Consider the following 19,254-nt stretch of genomic DNA (forward strand, 5'->3'; position numbering starts at 1 on the left):
CCATTGAAACTAGTGTAAAATAACTAGTAATATAATTTAAATTATATCTAGTACGTATGGCTTTAAAACATATTTCCAGGCACTGCTATTTATAAATATTATAGAGAAATAACAGATATAACCTTAAAAAACCGTTATTATTAAAATATTTAAACTTTTTATGATAACTACTAATAAAAGCCCACAATAAAAATTTTAAAAGTTGCTACGCCGCTTTTTTATATTTCTAACGACCAGTTAGACACTCGCAGTTTTTCGAATGAGCTTGAAATATTTTAAATATGGACTTATTATACCTTATTTCTTGTACGTGCTACATACCTCTTTGCTACATACATGTGTCTAAATAAAAAAAAAAAAAATTGTCATTTTTATAAATCATTGACAAAAAGTCAAAACATTGTAATTATTATTATTAAAAATATGTATTTTGAGTCATATTAAATAAAAAAAAGTTTATTTTTAATATTTACCTTGAGATCATAAAACAATCATGGAAGGTGATACATTGCCGGGAAAACGTCGTCTACCAAAACTAATGGCTTGTATGACACAGAATAGTCTGGAAAATCTAAGAAATAGAGCCTTGTTTAGTTTAGATGCATTAGACGCTAAAGGTATTCGAAGGTAAATCCAAAGGTCTCATAACATTAACATATCCTTTACATTTGCTTCCCGTTTCGATAATAACGTCGATGTTCTATAACGTACAATATTTTGTTTGTCAATTAGACGCAAGTTACCTCTACACGAATGCCTTATTTTGGAACTGAGAGAAAGCGGATATTCTGAATCCTCGGATTACTTACAAGATCTCATTTATGACAACATACAACTTTTGGCGGAGGATGACATTGGTATAGTGGTGGATCTCAGGAAGAAGGAAGATTACCTTGAACATATAAGTGCCAGCTTAATTAAAGCTGAAAAATATCGTGACAAAGGTTGTATTTTATAAGAGCCAAGTTAGCCCAGTGGTTAGAACGCGTACATCTTAACCAATAATGCGGGTTCAAATCGAGGAACAACTTAATTTTCATGTGCTTGATTGGTGTTTATAATTCATCTCGTGCTCGGTAAAGGAAACAATCGTAAGGAAACCTACTTGTGTTTAATTTAAGCTAAATTCTGCCATATGTTAATCCACTAATCCGCACTGTAGTGTATAAATTATGTATTTGTAAAATTTAAAACAAATACATAGGAAATTGATTAACATTAAGTGAATAACATTATATATAAAAGCCCTGACTAGCTATAAAATCATAGACCCGAGGGGACCTTCATAAATCGTGCAAAAATGATACGATAAAGTCAATTAAATTGCTACGAAGTTAATGCCGACCGGTTATTTTTTATAACGTTACTAAATACAAGTCTGTGCCATTAACATCGTTGGTTTAGAATTGGTTTTGTTTCCTTAAATTAAACGTAATATAGAGATAATTCAAAGATATTATTACAACTAATTCTTATTCATTTAGTTGGGCAAAGAATTAATTTTAAGGTTAGATTATATGAGTATGTGGTCAAAGTATAACAAGTTAATGATATACTGGAACTATTAAAAATTTTAATGTGATAGATTTAATGAAGATAATGTTATTTACATTTTAAATACTGTAACTCGTCGACTGATGCCAATTGGCTCTAATTTCCTTAAAATTGTAAAGTTTTTATTTAATTTTGTTTTGGTAGGCGGGCTGGCAAATATGCCACTTTATTGTGAAGGTCATCACCATATGGAAATTATAAGCACCTGTATATTCCCAAAGCACAGAGACGCGGGAATTTTTTGGGAACTAAGTTGTTATTCTTTGTGACTAATGTGACACTGGCTCACTCGTCCTTCAAAACGGAAAGCGTGATGTTGCTTTCCGTAAGCATTACTACTAGCAATATGTGATGAATGCGGTTACTAATCGGACGGGCTAATACTAATCCGGCCGCCTAGTGTATACTTTATAGTACCATTATTCCTATAGTGCTATAATATTTCAACATTTTCCACTTAGAGAATACGAAGAAAGAGTGCTTAGAACTATTAAGCCTCGCATTATGTTACTCTGAAAAAGGAAAAGGAATATTGTGGCTCGCCGAAAAGTTCTTTTTGGCGTCCATAGCGGTTTCTAGTCAGTATTTAATAGACGGAGGGCGACAGAAAGCCTGTTGTAAATATCACTACGCTTGTTTCTTGCTTGATAAATGTAAGTTAAAGAAAAACAATGGCTAATTGATTCTATTTAATCTTATACTTTAATTCATAATACTTTAATTCAGAACAACCACGATGATATATTATAACGTCTAAAATTTTAAAACGTAAAAAATATGCACAGGATATATTTTTTGTTCATAAAAACAAGTTTTACAATTAGGTATGTTTATCGCGGAGTTGATTGTGCGTTATTACTGTTATAAAACAACTATGCCTTAGAAAAAAGTAGTTAATCGTAGCTCATGACGTAGTAAACTATTAAACTACGCAGTACATTTGATATATATTAATCGAGGAATATATAATCGAATATTCAAGATTTTATTTTAAGAATATTCGTTTGTGTAGTGTACCTACAACTTATACCTAATATGAATCAATCAAATAGTTCCAGATGCAGATCCCGAAGAGCCTTTTGTCATCCTCACCGAAGTTAGGGATTGTGCTATCGGAAAGGTATGTCATATTCAAACGGGGCTCGACACTGACAAATATTGTTTTTATTGTTAAACTTTACAGTATAGTCCAACAATTGACTTATAAAATATATGAGACGAGAGTAAGGTACAAGTGGTGCTTGGTTGGCCCTTCTGATATCAATTTGATAGTTATTCGATCAACAAAAAATATATCAAAGCGAAGAATAAAACTTACTGACGCGGTGTCAAAGTAAGCATGTGTAATTATAGTGCAAGAACAATTAGTACCATGGTTGCAAGGAAACATTATAGCCTCTAAAATCCAATAGTAATTTTGTGACTAGTGAGTAAAAATTAGAGCAGAGATGGCCCAGTGGATAGAACGCGTGCATCTTAACCGATGTTTGCTGGTTCAAACCCAGGCAAGCACCTCTGATTCATGTGCTTAATTTGTCTTTATAATTCATCTCTTGCTCAGCGGTGAAGGAAAACATCGTGAGGAAACCTGCATGTGACAAATTTCATAGAAATTCTGCCACATGTGTTTTCCACCAACCCGCATTGGAACAGCGTGGTGGAATATGTTCCAAACCTTCTCCTCAAAGGGAGAGGAGGCCTTTAGCCCAACAGTGGGAATTTACAGGTTGTTGTTGTTGTTAAGTAAAAATTAAGTACATTCTTTTGAAAAATAAAAGTGCCTTGTGATCACAATCATCATAAACAGGATTGGCTTCTAATTGAATCTGATGAAGGCGGTGATGTATCATCCGAAACCGTGTTCTCCGCAACAGCAATACAACTACATCGAGTACTACTTAGCAAAGCGCGACTATGTCGAGATGTCGATCCCGCTAAATCAGAGAGGCTTTCGCGACTAGCCGAACGTAGAGCAAGGGATGGTAAGTACTTAAGTAAATAAAGCGCAATTTTTTTTTTACGATATAGTTTGGCGGACGAGCATATGGGCCACCTGATGGTAAGTGGGCACCATCACCCATAGGCGCTGTAAGAAATATTAACTATTCCATACATCGTCAATGTGCCACCAACCTTGGGAACTAAGATGTTACGTCCCTTGTGCCTGTAGTTACACTGGCTCACTCAACCTTCAAACTGGAACAGAACAATACTGAGTACTGTTATTTGGCGGTAGAATAACTGGTGAGTGGGTGGTACCTACCAAGACGGGCTTGCACAAAGCCTACCACCAAGTATTGGCTTAAAATTATATATTTTTATTTGAAAAATATTTTTATTCTTTACAGCAAAAGATACGCCTAAAATAGCTGAGGCTATAATAGAAATCGGCGTTAGTCAATTAATGATGAATAATTTGAACAATGCACACAAAACTTTTCTAAGAGCGCTTCAAATTTATGAACAAAGTGGTGACGTCAAAGGTTTATGCGAAACGAAGATGCACTTAGCCGCTGTCATGCAAAGGTATATGTTATGTGCTGTTTAATCAATATAAAACTTCTTTTTCTTAGTACATTTTCTTATCGATTTAATCCAAATAATATCTTTAAGTTAACATGTATCCGTACAATTTTCCTATCAACCAATTCACGTTATGTATCATTGTCTTAATAAATCAAGTATAGTCGGATGACTGAAAATTATGGCTTTACTGGATAGTAAAGCCATAATTTTCTGGCGTTTAAATCATATCGGGTATCGTAATATCCTAAATATAACCTTAGACTCCGTAGTTGAATACACACAGGCAGGGAAGGAATATCTTCAAGACCAATGGTACGGCAAAGGAGAAGGATAAAACGCCTTTATAATATATAAGGTATAAGGAATAGATTAATATATGGTCATCCTCATCAGATATGCCACGAAAAGCTACAACTGCACGATAGGATCCTTTATTAAATATGGAAACTTACTTATTGATAGTTAAATTAAACACTGCTTCTACGGTCTCACATCAAAAACTGCATCTATTACACTGAAAACTGCGAATACGCGATTGATACTGGTGGTAAATGTTCATCACTAAGGATCTTCAATCCAAAAATGGAAATCTATAATAGGGATGACCCTATTATAGATTTCCATTTTTGGATGGTGAGTGTATTTTGGTGACGTAATTAGGTCATCCTAATTACGTCACCAAAATACATTCACCGTATATTATCCACACCAGATGAGGAATCCAATATCCCACGAATACCAATAAAACAAAGGAAAGCTGCGCAACAAAGACACATTCCGAGGCAATGGTAGCTTCAACTAATATAGTTGTTAAATGACTATTCAAAAGTACTTGTAAAGGTTACCTACTTGAATAAAGTATATTTCGAATGAAGAAGTCGCTGCCACTGGAAAATTTTGTTCTTAATTTGCGAACCTAAAATAAAGATTGTGTTACTGTTTGGCAATAAATAAATAATACTTTTTGGGCAACGTATAACAATATTTTTTATCTAAAATAATTACTAAATTGAATGACTTATTCAAAGTGACTGAATAACTATAATAATAATATAACAATCGATATGTTTAAATCATTACAATATTTTAAATCCAATAGAAATCGTTTTAATAATATTTCGATTCATGGTAACTCCATCGAAGTCTTAGCTTGAAGTGTATAAAAAAATACCCTAAAATATATTACTTTGGTAACTATGCGGTGTCAGAGGTAATGCGCGTCACGTATTATTTTGGTCTAATTTTTTGCAATACGAGCAATAATATGTACATAATTAGATTATTATCATAAGTATATACTAAAAGCGATTGCGTAATTATTGAATAAGGAATAATGAAATCACGTTTTAAAAACACGAGTAAATTGTTCCTCTAAAATTATTCAGAGATATTTTCATACTTATTTGGATAAGTCTATAAAGACGTGATTTATATTGAATGTTTGAGCTGAGGAAGCCCTACTATGGACATTTCCACATTAGAGTAGCGTAGTGAATAAGCTTCATCCTCATTCCGAAAAGGAGGTCTCCTTACCAGTAGCAGGGTGATTTAAATTATGATACTTTTAATACTATTTACAATTTTACTCTTCATAGTCTTTTATGTAAAAAAAACTCATCATTATCACCAAAATCTATCGAGACTTAGTAAAACTGAGTAGATAGCTAAGTATGTACGTAACTAAAACTAAATAGATTAACTAAAGCCATATATAACAGTGTTCTACAGGTTAATTAATGTTATTTTTTCATTTCTATTATAAGCAAATTTGTTAAATTAGAATTCTGCATATTATTCAATTGACGTGGAACAAAACAATATAATATGTCGATATTTATCATGGGTCATGTGCATATTTAACATACATGAATGTTTTAATTAATTTACTGTTCTATCGTTCATTAGACTAGGCGAGCACGAAGCGGCAGCTAAGCTACTTACAGAAATGGGTGCCTTAGCAATGGAACATGGTCTTCGGAGACAGCTAGGTCGAGCCTTACATCTTCTGGGAGAGTTGCATCTGAGACGGGAGAGACCCGAACTTGGCACACAACATCTCACTGAAGCGTTTCAATGCTTTATGGGATTGAATTGGCAAAATGTATGATTTTTTAGCTTACAAAGAAATATATCGTCTACGTGTAGCGTTCTAAGTTTCTGTAAATTTTATTGAGTAATAATTTTGGTTACGCATAAGAGTGTATTTAACACTATTTTAATTTTGTCAGTCCTTATTTTGAAGTAGATTTCGTTCAGTATTTTAAAAATTTAATTTCTTATGAGTTGTTCGAATAATTATAGCCAAAACAAACTGTATCCAAAAAGGATAAAGAGACGTCTAGCGAGTTGGATGTTATTTACAAAACCGATACCATAGAAATCTATGAAGAAGAAGCGGAACAATCTAGATTGATGATGGCTATATCAGCTGGTATAACTTTTATATAATCTTTACATAGTATAAAACTAAGTCGCTTACCGCTGTCTGTCCCTATGTATGCTTAGATCTTTAAAATTACGCAACGGATTGTGATGCGGAATAGATAGAGTGATTCGAGAGGATGGTTTTTGTATATAATACATAGACAATATAGTAAAAAAATCTGTAGTATATTTAGTATCAGCAATGCAATTGCGAAGCCGGAGCGGGACGCTAGTTATACATAATCAGTTATAATGTCTTAAATTAAAAAAATCTAAATCGTAGATCAACACTTGCTTTACATGATCATTTGCAATTTCCAATGCTTTTTGTCATTTAATGTTCATTATTCTATTAAATATTTATTATTTCATTTCCTACCATTCATCATCATTTCTGATCAATGAATAATATAGGTATTTCTCGTACAATTGTTTCCAGTTATATATTAAATAGAATTAAATGAGTGTTTTATTTTTAAACACGATAAGATATTAGTTAGCGTTATTTAAGAAGTCAAAAATATATTTTACTTTGCGATGTGTTAAATAACAAAAGGTTTTATATATCAATAGTATAAAATTTTAACGAAATAATAACCAATTTCAAATTAATTAATCCAATTTATACCTAAATGGAACGAAAAAAAACAATTAAAATTGGTTCATTAATGACGAAGTATTGGAAAGAAAACCACAAAAAAAATCAACCGAATTCATATCTGATGCTAAATAATATTATGAGCTGTTGTTACTCGGACTTTGGATAGGACCGTTTCTAATAATAATACAATGTTCTTTTTATTTCCTGGGCTAAAGTCCTATATAGTATATTATGTAACCTTGTAGTCGAGCTAAATTGTATTTAAAACTATGATAATAAGCTTAAATGTGATAGACAATAAATTTTAATAATTACTTTTTTTCCTCAATATTAATAATGACGAAAATATTTAGACATATTATTCACACTTGGCTCATCATATTTATGTTACAAATCCAAAAAATATAACTTAACCATATTTAAAAAATATGGAATTACCAAAGTATCTCTTTATTAATAACAACACCTACTTATCATTTTTTATAAAGATTTCGTTTAAGTACAATAAATTATGATTTAACTTTTTTAGGACAAGAATTAATGGCATCATTTTTTAACTTGATAAGAGAGTCAGGTAAATGTTCCGTTGCAAAATTGAAAATGATCGAATGGAAATTGTCTCGATCTGGTTGGTGGGTTACCAAGCAACATCACGAATTAGTTCCATGTATTTGCCCTGAACACAATCGGACACCATTGGATGTATTGCAGTATGTATCACATGTAAAATGTTTGTCTTATATTTTATGATAACTTCTGAAAGGGTTCTAGTAATAGAAAACGTGCTTATATAATTTAAACAAATTTTATGGGCTTAAACTCGTGCCAGTCTTTGCCTATGCAGTCATTATTAAAACATTTTGAATGATTCCTCACGTTTAATCAATAATTCTGATACCAACTATAAGACTTGTGGCAAAAAAGTTCCACCGAGTGGTGCCTTGTGCTGAAACATTTAGCAAATTCATTTCGATAGTAAAATATTTTTGGCTTTGCAGAGGGCAAATGTTTTATTTTTTCGTCAATATTTTTCAGATTGCATTCAAGTTAAGGACATAATTTACTATAACTAACATATGTATATTGTGTTTTTTTTTATTTTCTGAAAGCTAATTTATTATAAAACATGTGAATAATATTTTTCTTAAATCTGTTTTAGAATTCATCTTGATAAGAAAAATTTGATGACGGCTACTTCAGATGCTGAAACATTATTCGGTAGAATAGACACTGTTGAAGATATAAGAAAACTTCGAAGTAGTATGACTTAATTGTTTTTCTTGTAACTTTGTTAATTTGTATAATAAAAAAATGCATATTTTTTGTTATTTATCATTTATTGCTTTATCTTTATCCTCGTAATATACATGTAATGCAATTGACTATTTACAACATATAAATCTTTTTGTAGACAATAGGCTTCCGCTTGATAACAATCACACTCAATACTAAGTATTGATGCAGCCTAAGATGAATTTGTGCTTGCCCAGAAAACAACACATCATTGCTAAAGGAAAACAAAATAAAACTACATTTGTCGTACCTCCTTCGATCCCATGAATAAATTCTGCCACCTTTGATAAATTATCATTCTTAGTAATTAAATTAAAAATAATTTAGTCAGTACTGGTATCACATAATGTTAACTCTAGATATTGTAAAAATGTGCACACAGTTACAATAAATATTCAGGTTTTTGTACTGTATTGGTACAGTTGTTTAGAATGCCTTTGCCATCCTCTTGCGGGGCTCCAAGCGTACTTTAAATCCTTCGGCGCGCTTCAAAATAATGTCAGCTTGAAGTTTGAAGTCAGATTCTTTAAGGTCGGAGTGAACTCGGAAGTTTCTCAGGATGGTTGAAAGGATGATCTTCAACTTCAACATGGCGTATTTACGACCTATAATACGAGATATAGTAAAATAACAATATAATAATAAAAAAAAACAATGTATACTAATAATGTTAAATTTATTATCTTACCGACGCAGCTTCTGGGTCCAGCAGAGAAAGGCACGAAAGCGTAATAATGACGGTTAGCAGAGCGCTCTGGCAGGAAGTTGTCAGGGTCGAACTTAGAGGGATTAGGATAGACGTCTTCCCGACGATGTAGTTTGTAGGTTGCAATAACAACTGTGGCACCCGCTGGTATTTTCTTGCCATTAGATGCTTTAGATAAAAAAAATAGTTTTAGTCCTAATTATAATAATTTTCCTAAGTGTATTTTTACAAAAGATTATATTAACTTACGCATAGTGACGTCCTGTTTCAAGTGACGAGCAATAATTGGTACTGGAGGGAAAAGTCGAAGAGTTTCCATTAGACACCTCTCCAAGTACTTCATCTCTAAAGTATCTTGGAAGGTGGCTGGGCGGTCAGAGTCACCGAAAATTTGGTCTAATTCCTCAACAACTTTGTCTTGGATATCTTGGTGAATTCCCATTAAGGACAAGAAGAAACTGCTGCCAGCAGCTGTGGTGTCGTGACCCTAAAATATTTTGTCATGTTAAAAATTACAGAGAATAAAAATAAACGAATTTGTTTATAGAAATGTATTGTATATTTACCTCAAACATGATAGTGTCTACTTGTTCCTTGATTTCTTCATCAGTAATTACAACTCCACCTTGAGCACTTTCCAGGAGAAGGTCAAGGAAAGCAAGACGTTTCTTCTGACCAACATCATCATCGACGTCTAAATCGTCTTTAAGTCCTGAGGATTGACCGAAAGATAATCCCTCGACAGATGTTACTTTTGACGGTAGGCCATCTTTAGTCTCCGAAACATCAGAGCTTTCTACAATGGTTGGTTTTTTGCCAGACTGGAACTCTTCCTTCTTCCTTTTAATGACCTAAATTTAGATACAAACATTAAGTCATTTTTTAACCACAATATTTTTAATGACGTCATATTTCACTTATACATACATAAAAAAAACAGGAAAAAATAAAAAAGTATACCTTCTTGGTCAAACCGTGAATGACATCAAGAAGCTTGTGCTGCAACTTAGCGTACTGAGTGAAATTGAAGAGCAGGTCGGGTCTTAGCCAAATTTTAGTATGTCTTAAGTGCAAGATATCACACATCTTCATGACTGCCATAGCATATTCAAATCCGCTCTGGTCTTGGGTACTTTTGTTGACACCCATAGCGGTTTCTGTCGACAAAGAATTAAGTCTTATAATTACAAAACAACAAAGTGAATCCTAAGTAACAGTTCGATATTTCTATTTAAAAAGTAATACCATTGTCCTTGATTAAATTTCATTTTTCGTAATCATTATAGTAATGGACAATTATACTCTGCCTACAGATGGTGATTATAGCCCATTAGCATTACGTGTGGCTGTGGGGGGTCGCTAAACTTGACACTTAATGTGTACTAACTTTTCCTTATGTCATCATGGTGACTTAAACTACTTGATATACTTGTACGATACATTGCACAGTAAGGCCGATTTTGAAACACACAGATTATATTGTAGCATTATCGATGTTTTTCTAAATGATAATGATTTATCTTGCACAAGAATAAGACTAACGACAATACGACACAAGATTATAATATGTGAAATGATTTCCTCGTAAAACAGATACGTTATGATAAAATAATGTATACGTAAAAATAATTTAATAAACTGGTTTCAGCGATTATAATAATTCGAAGAAACGGAAGGATTTTCTAAACAACCATTTAGTCCTGTGTATAAGGATAATTAATTTATAGACTGGTAATTCTGCCTCGTTTTGCAAAACGTGTGATGGAGTGGGGTAAATTCTCAAGAACAGTTCGTTGGAGCATGGCGGTCAGTGTTGATACTCGTATACGTGACTTGGCGTACAAATTGTTTTTTATATCACACACATTTCGTAGCCGATCCTTGAGATAGAGATCAATATGACGTGGCCGTGTGTCAAAAATTATGTAGAATAGTTTATATTCAAAATTGTTTTCTATGAAATTGAAATTTCATTAATTTTTATTGATACATTTGTAATCAACATCGAAGATAACGTGCACCCACACGAGTGTTTTCGATACGTGAGATTAAACGTGAAATGTTATTGTAAAATAGAATCGTTATTTGATAAGAATTTATTATATACAGTGAATACAAAAGCATAAACGTTGCACTATATTAAAAGAATAAGAATTTATTTAAATTTCAATTTTAACAAAATTTTCTAAACTAATCGATAAATCGTCGAAGTATTGTTATTGAAAATACAAGCGAAAGTAGAGATTGAAAAGCTAAGAAATACTTTCCAGAATATTTTGTGTCTAGTGATTTGACGGTTTCAATATTTTGTTTATCTAATGCCCGTGAGAAGGAAATCACGAATGTATACTGTAATTAATATACTTTAAACCTCGAGATTTAATAAATGCATCCAATTCAGCCTTGTCTTTAAATAGGCGTGAAGTATTTTCTGCAGTATTATTAAACCTTATTAGTAACGTCAGTCGACGCCTAAGTTGAAGGTAGCAAACTAGATGTCAACAACTTCCTTGCTTCCGCTCATTAGTCATGCAATAGAAAAGACGGAGAGACCTTTTTCAAATACATTTTTCATAAATTATAACTTTTGAAATTAGAATAGAGCAGAGGACTTCTATTTATTTTGCCTAAATATTCACACATAATTTTTATTATATTTTTTAAAGTCGGCCAAGGTCTATAATGTTATTAAAAATTGACATTGAAACTAGACTTTTAGCAACGATTTGCATTTCATTACTGCTCCTATTAATTATTTATGCGTTGGTATTATATTTTTATTGAGTCTGAACTTTTTTATACAATACTTACCAAGAAGGATTTCGACGGTACATTCGCTCATGTAATCGTGGCAATCGAAGGTTCCAGTTTCTTTCTTCAGTTTGTTGACGACGGCTCTGGAGTTGGCGTTGAAAAGATCAATGAAGCTTTTAAGTACATTTAAGTGGAAAGTCGGAGCGATCAATTTTCGGTGGGAACGCCATTTCTGACCTAAAATAAAAACACTAAAGTCAAGCAAATGTAATAAGGCTTAAAATAGCATTCAATGTGTCTGCTATATTAGTATTCAATTGAGACGTCGTAATGTTTGAGAATGTAGGCTATCTTTACTAGTTATGTATTTAAAGTTGTATTTCGCTAACGTATTGTATTTATTGCGCAATATTTAGTTCTTGAAATTATGCAAAAATATTATTCCGCTGAGTAATTTCTTTATAAAAGTAGGTAAAGATTTATAAAACAGTATTCAAGTTACAAATACAAAGACCTTACTCCAAATTTTATTATTTGGTTACTGCTATTAGAATAAAGCAAAACTATTTTGTATTTACCAATTAACTTCTTTTGGTTATATACTTTTTGGATTATGTACATAATATGTGAATACCGTCTACTTTTGCGAAATTGATGGTAATGCTTACCAGTACTGATGAGCAGACCGTTTCCTAGCCAAGGCTCGAAGAATCTGTAATCTTCGGCTTTGTCAATGTGCACGTGACTGCTTAGGATGACTTCAACATCACGAGGGTCGAACAGGAACACTAAGAGCCTGGGTCCAATCCAGATCTTGACAGCATTTTCTGCGTTGTACTCATCTCCTCTCGTGACGACACGTTTGAAGATATCTATACATTTTTTTAATTATTTACTTTCATTGTTTTTCCTTCTTTAATTTAAGATTTGTATATCAGAATTTCCAAATGAAATTATAATTATTTTTAATTTTAATTTTGTAATATACATGTATGTATTTAATTTTTGAAAATAGTTACGAGATATATTCGTAGCTCTAAAATAGGCTCGTAGTCTAAAAAAAACTAAGAGTGGCTGTACCTTTTCTACAAAAAAATAATCGACTTCAAAACTTTGTATGTAATATTTTCTATTTTTACACATACCGTCTGATCCTCCGGTAAATTCCAGAGCATTTCCAATGAGTGGGTAGCCCTTTGGTCCGGCGATCTTTTCTGCGAGTTCATATAGATGTCTTCTTGACATGCGCCAGTACGCGTACCATAAAAGGATTGCAGGTACTAACAGTACATAGAAAAGATTGGTAGCTGCCCACGTGCTGCTACTAGCGACGGTCTCAGTAGCCGCGTAACTCATTTTGATATGGTTTTTCTGATGAAATATACGTAATATGTTAGCCTTTATGTTATAAAATAGTATACAAATAAGGTAAAATGATTGTTAAGTAACATTGCAAACAGTTTTGGTTAATATTAAATATAATTAATACTGTCCATAATAAATCATCTTTAAATTTACATATCAACAATTAATTCATATGTAAAATATTCAATAGTTTTAATTTCCTAAATTTTCAAGGAATTAATGATCCATCAAATAACAAATAAATTTAAGCGATAAATATCTTGAACATTTTTGACCTCCAAAACAAAAATATATTTGATTGATTTATTTATTAATTATTCATAATGTTACTTATCACACATTTACGTACGTCAACATTTATGTATATTTCTTAAAAATTTAATTACGTTTTTCCTGTATCTTCATTTTCGAATCAAAATGACAGCATGAATAATAAAAATTTGGATAAGATTATATTAATTTTCAATATTTAATGTAATACGATTATATATACTTAGTCGATAAAAACATAAAAGTTTGCATTGCTACACATCATTTTATTGAGAGCTATTTTTATAACTTTTTGTAAAATAACCTAATATAATAATTGTATTTAATTGATAAATATTATATATTTATAAAAGAAATCTTTTAAATCTTGTCTTTATTTTTAAAATATTTGAGAAAAAAAGAAACCTTGGTTATAAATATGCGTTAAATAAGGCGACGTAACTTAACGCGACTTAAAATATATTACGTTAACATATAGAAAAAAAAATCTTTGTACCTTAAATTACACGAGGCACATAACAAATACATATTCATAAATCTTTAATCGATTCTAAATTAATATGTATGACAACAATTACAAAATAACTTCTATTAGTTGAGAAAATACGCATTAAATGATATAAGAAAACTAAGAAAAACGTGATAAGATTCCATGACTTACTGCAAGCCGTACCGTAGGTGTATAAGGAAAATGAAGGTTCAAAACAATTTAAATTATATTCATAACAAAATACCTCTAAATATTTTTCTCGAGGTTACAACCTCTTATAGAATATTTCAATAAATAATCCATTTCTTAGATCGAGCGTACCTATTATTTATGCTTCATTATATACGAATGGAAAATTTTGGTATTGAATCTTCGCCATGAAACCTGTTATATTTTTAAAAGTTACTATATAAAGTTAATACGATAAAAATATTCAGTCTCTTTTAACTTATTACGACAAAACGAAATAATTAATTACACTGACTTTTTATTTGAAATTAGATTGAACAATTTTGGCATTTCTTGAGTAATAATTTTGTTTTAATTTTAGTTTTATCGTATATTTAGGCTAACTTAATGAGCTAACAAAATAATTACATCGGTACTTTATGAGGAAGCATTTTTTTTACTTTAACTAGTTTAATAATTAACTATAACGACCATTTTAAAATAATGATATTGAAATAATGTTGTGTTATTTCAAGTGTAAATTAAAAAATATATATTTAACACAAAATTTTAAATCTGTTAATTAAAAGTAATCATTTAATTGCTGAATAAGTTTTTCTTTAAGAAAATGTTTATTTTAAGATACAAGCAACAAGTATTTTATTTAAATGCATGTATTATATTATAACAATCAAAAATATATAATACTTTAAAATTACAAAAAACATAGTAATGATAGTTATGACACATGGGGCTGAATCTTATTTTTTTTTTTCTTAAAATTTACTTTCAATGGTGCTCATAATTTATTGGTATGAAAATTTATATGGCCTCTCTATTTTATTGGAAAAAATTAATGAAATCAAAAAATAAAGATTTAATGAAACTCTTTACCTTATTGAGGGAATCTGGTCGTCATACAAACCAAACATTAAACATTAAAAAAAACCACCACCTTTATAGATAGAAACAAAATCCATTAAATAGGACTATTAAAATTATATTTTTAACACATCACACTTATAAAACTTTTTATAATCCCTACCTTTACTTATGTCCGGCTCTCAAAGGCCTCACTACTAAGTCATTTATTTTGAGTTCTGAGGGGCGCCTATCACGCGTTCCGACTATTTACTAAACTCCCGCGCAACCACCTATATACACGCGCTTGACGTCACGAATACGACATTGTGGCATAATATCTGTTCTATTTGAATGCGAATGTTTGTAACTTTTTGCTTGGATCAGCTCAAAAAAATAACTCGGATTCATAATGTATTGAATTTAAACGTATATCTAAAACACAATATCGATTTTATAATTCACATACAAAAAAAGTAAAAATTAAGGAATTTAATGATATCGATTTGAAAGATTTTGTAATTACTCTATATCACATTCCGATTTTATGAAATATAGTAATCTTGTTCACAATGAGGCTATGCAACGTTATTTTCATCTAAGATTTTATTAACTTTATACAGTTAATTGTTTCGTTCATATTTTAAAATAAAGTTTCTATTAGCATATTATTACAAATAATATCAAAAATGCAATGAATAATATTAATTAATTCAATATAATTTATATAGTTAGACTAACCTTGTTGCTGATCTTGAGGAGTTTTCAAGGTCAATCCATACATGTTCTATAATATTTTTTTTAATCTATGTTTTATTCGTTCGAACTAGAATATTTTAAATAATAAAAAAACAGGTTTTACTTAGCTAAACAAGAAATAATGTTAAGAGTTTTTAGTATAAAATTAATTGAGTTAACTGCTAAAAAGAAGGGCTAGAGAATCATTAATCTAATCATTTGTCCTTCCAGTTTAATACCTTACATGAGTAGGCAGGAGTATTTGGAATGCGTGTAGATTGAAAAAAGGTGGAAAAATTAATCCTTTGGGAGGCATCCTGTCTTTTTACGCGTGCCTGATGACAACTTTTGTAAGATTGGTTTTACTTTCAAATGGCTGGAAAGCCACAATACCAGTGACTTTTTTATGGTATAGGTTGGCGGACGAGCATATGGGCCACCTGATGGTAAGTGGTCACCATCACCCATAGACAATGACGCTGTATGAAATATTAACTATTCTTTACATCGTCAATGTGCCACCAACCTTGGGAACTAAGATGTTATGTCTTTTGTGCCTGTAGTTACACTGGCTCACTCATCCTTCAAACCGGAATACAACAATACTGAGTACTGTTATCAAGTGCCTACAGTCGAATGCCATCCTAAAGTGTCTTAAAATTTCCTTTAGCTTGCTCTTACAACATCTTAATATGACCTATATTTATAGGTATTAAAAACTTTTTTCTGCTCTACCAGAACCAAATGTCCAGGAGTAGTTTCTAGCATCTTACTATTTGCAAGGATAAATCTATTTACGTTAATGTGATAGGAAAGAAGTAGGTAGTAGTTACAGTAATAGTATGTTTGGTAGAAGTAGCTATGTGTTATTAAAGCGGCTATAACTACAGGAGAGCTGATCGTAAGGGAAGAATTATACGATATTATTCTCTATAATTTTAATTAAAGTAATGATAAAGATATATATTTGCCATTGCTTTTTTTTTATTTGTGGATTTTAATGTGCAAATCATAGAAATTCTTGAATTCCATTTTATTATAATGAAACATATAACATAAATTTATAAGTTAGGTACGAGTTCAGTTAGGTCACGCAAATATACGCATGAATAAGAAACATGGTTATTTGTATGACTGCGTACTATTCGATGCTTTATATTTTTATTAAATTATGACAAATCTGTTGTGTAGGACATCACAGCCGAAATTAATGTTGTAGATAATTTGATCAGCTATTTTCATAATGTAATATAATTCTAAAGAAAGTTCAAAAAAGACCTAATTATAAATTAACTAGATATATATTCGTATACATTACTTAGAACATCAATAATCGGTCTTGGCTCAAATCAAGCAAAATGTAAAGGCCAAGATCGATATGATACTAGACCATTGCGGTATATTTTTTAGTTCAATGTTAAATTTACAAGATCGCAGATAACATCTCAATAATTATCACTAATAAGTGACAAAATTTTTTTCTGATAAAATGAATGTTATATTGTATAATGTATATAAATATATTTATGAGTTTTATAGATTTATACTTGGAAATCGATTGACGTGAAAGCACGAATAAAAGTTTATCCTTTGTTTGTATTTATTTTGTTGAAAAAAATCGCTATTTTCAAGATCAAACTCAAAAACAAATTGCACAGGAAACATGCACAAACTTGTGCAATATCTCCGTGCAGATGCATTCTCTATTGGTACGCGAAAGTGACGTGTTTGACGGTCAGCCGACATTGCAATATTATATGACGACGCGCGGACACGACACAAGACACAAGAGAGATATAGCATAAGACCACTGACTAACTTGGTTTCCAGACACGTTAGCTGTCTAGCAAATACACGAATATTGATAAAAAGATCTCAGCATTAGTCAATTGCAGAAGATAATTCAAATCAAATTTAAATAAACTTTATTCAGGCTTTTACAAGCACTTTTCAATCGCCATTTTACAATTAAGTGAAGCTACCTCCAGTTTAGAAAGTAGATTCTACCGAGAAAAACCGGCAAGAAATACAGTAGTTAGTATTTTTTCAAAATTAAAAAAATACAGTCATGTTAGTTATTGCGAATTATTTCCGATTCAATCCGATTTAAAGCAATTTAAAATCAACATATTAGTGCTGTTATGTTCTTAGCAAGTATGTTAATTGATTCAACATTAATCTCTTATGGAATTCTAGTTTCTCGGTACAATAAACAACGCGATATAATATTATATAACGTCAGATCTTCATGCGTGTTTAAATCGATTTAGTAATGGTATTATGAGTATTATTATTAGTCGTATAGAATATTATATTCGATGAATTTTGGGTGATCTGTAATCATTCAGAATATATATAATTTGTTAATTTACTAACAGTTGATGTTAATATTTTTTTTTGGTATAGGTTGGCGGACGAGCATATGGACTACCTGATGGTAAGTGGTCACCATCACACATAGACAATGACGCTCTAAGAAATATTAACTATTCCTTACATCGTCAATGTGCCACCAACCTTGGGAACTAAGATGTTATGTCCCTTGTGCCTGTAGTTAAATTGGCTCACTCACCCTTCAAACCAGAACACAACAATACTGAGGAATATTATTTGGCGGTAGAATAAGTGATGAGTGGTTGGTACCTACCAAGACGGGCTTGCACAAGGCCCTGCCAACAAGAATTATCATATTTCAAATATCGTAGGGTAATAATTACAATTTTTACTTGTTCAAATAGACTTGAAAAAAAGGCAAGCGTCTAGGTCATTGAGCTGTTTTGGCCCGGACAAAGAAAATACAAGCAGATCATAGATCATCGATTTTCAATATTGAGTTATGCTTTAAATCCGGATGAGCATAACTGATTTTTCACGTACTCAATTAGTGTTTATAATTCATCTCGTGCTCAGCTGTAAGGAAAACGTTGTAAGGAAACCCGCATGTGTCGGTGCAATCAAGAATAAACCTAGAGCCTCCTATTCTTTTATTTTATAAAGGTTACTTATCCTTGTTTATTTAATCTTATTAGTTATTATTATGTATGTTTTTTTTTTCTTTAAAAATAATATGTAGAAATATCTCGATGAATTATGGATTTGATTCATTTTGTTTCAATGTAAATTTCTAAATATGAATTAATTTAAATCACACAATAATCGAGCATTGTTAATATTAAACATCAATTATGACTTTATTCAACTTAGCATATATTTATTGATGTTGTTTGAAATTCAATATTATTGCTTCAATGTCAATTTTTACGTACCTAATTATTATTCTCGGTGTTCGGAGCAATTTCAAGGGTCATGTCGAGTTTTCCGTGAAAGACTAATAAACATCCAAACATACACACAAACTTTCGTCCATACAAATTAGCAAGGAGGAATACCTTTCTATCAAAATATTTTTTGCTATTTCAACGTAAAAACGTAGATCTCTTCAAGATGTACTATATCAAAACCTGTTCAGTATTTAGTTTGATAATAATTCATTTTTTATGACAG

The 19,254-nt window shown here is 31.2% G+C and overlaps 2 protein-coding genes across 3 annotated transcripts; one reads left to right on the forward strand and one right to left on the reverse strand.

Moving 5' to 3' along the window:
• The first annotated feature begins 414 nt into the window (after positions 1 to 414).
• On the forward strand, positions 415 to 8,420 carry LOC124544127. Its single transcript, XM_047122576.1, has 10 exons — positions 415 to 627; positions 733 to 944; positions 2,016 to 2,207; positions 2,607 to 2,674; positions 3,362 to 3,536; positions 3,903 to 4,080; positions 5,986 to 6,181; positions 6,382 to 6,511; positions 7,635 to 7,815; positions 8,265 to 8,420. The coding sequence occupies exons 1-10, from the start codon at positions 494 to 496 to the stop codon at positions 8,374 to 8,376; spliced, it is 1,578 nt and encodes a 525-aa protein (XP_046978532.1). The 5' UTR covers positions 415 to 493; the 3' UTR covers positions 8,377 to 8,420.
• Position 8,421: 1 nt separating this feature from the next.
• LOC124544126 (cytochrome P450 4g15) lies at positions 8,422 to 15,327 on the reverse strand. 2 transcript variants are annotated; one of them, XM_047122574.1, is made up of 9 exons: positions 15,197 to 15,327; positions 13,004 to 13,229; positions 12,527 to 12,730; positions 11,916 to 12,095; positions 10,065 to 10,261; positions 9,671 to 9,955; positions 9,354 to 9,591; positions 9,087 to 9,272; positions 8,422 to 9,003 (listed from the first exon to the last, which is right to left on the reverse strand). In XM_047122574.1, exons 2-9 carry the CDS (start codon positions 13,212 to 13,214, stop codon positions 8,825 to 8,827), a joined length of 1,680 nt encoding a protein of 559 aa, XP_046978530.1. In that variant the 5' UTR covers positions 13,215 to 13,229; positions 15,197 to 15,327; the 3' UTR covers positions 8,422 to 8,824. The 2 variants fall into 2 exon arrangements, with proteins under 2 accessions (XP_046978530.1, XP_046978531.1); XM_047122575.1 differs by lacking the exon at positions 15,197 to 15,327 and adding an exon at positions 15,046 to 15,064.
• Between the last annotated feature and the right edge of the window lie 3,927 nt (positions 15,328 to 19,254).

This window comes from Vanessa cardui, chromosome 4, assembly GCF_905220365.1.
Source record: "Vanessa cardui chromosome 4, ilVanCard2.1, whole genome shotgun sequence".
Lineage (NCBI taxonomy): Eukaryota > Metazoa > Arthropoda > Insecta > Lepidoptera > Nymphalidae > Vanessa > Vanessa cardui.

Coding starts and splice junctions, on each gene's coding strand:
- LOC124544127 (XM_047122576.1), top strand. CDS start 494: ATGGAAGGTGATACATTGCCGGGAAAACGTCGTCTACCAAAACTAATG. Junction 4,081..5,985: donor TTAGCCGCTGTCATGCAAAG/GTATATGTTATG, acceptor ATCGTTCATTAG/ACTAGGCGAGCACGAAGCGG. Junction 7,816..8,264: donor ACACCATTGGATGTATTGCA/GTATGTATCACA, acceptor AATCTGTTTTAG/AATTCATCTTGATAAGAAAA.
- LOC124544126 (XM_047122574.1), bottom strand. CDS start 13,214: ATGAGTTACGCGGCTACTGAGACCGTCGCTAGTAGCAGCACGTGGGCA. Junction 12,731..13,003: donor ATTTACCGGAGGATCAGACG/GTATGTGTAAAA, acceptor AAAAATGTATAG/ATATCTTCAAACGTGTCGTC. Junction 9,956..10,064: donor TTCACGGTTTGACCAAGAAG/GTATACTTTTTT, acceptor ATCTAAATTTAG/GTCATTAAAAGGAAGAAGGA.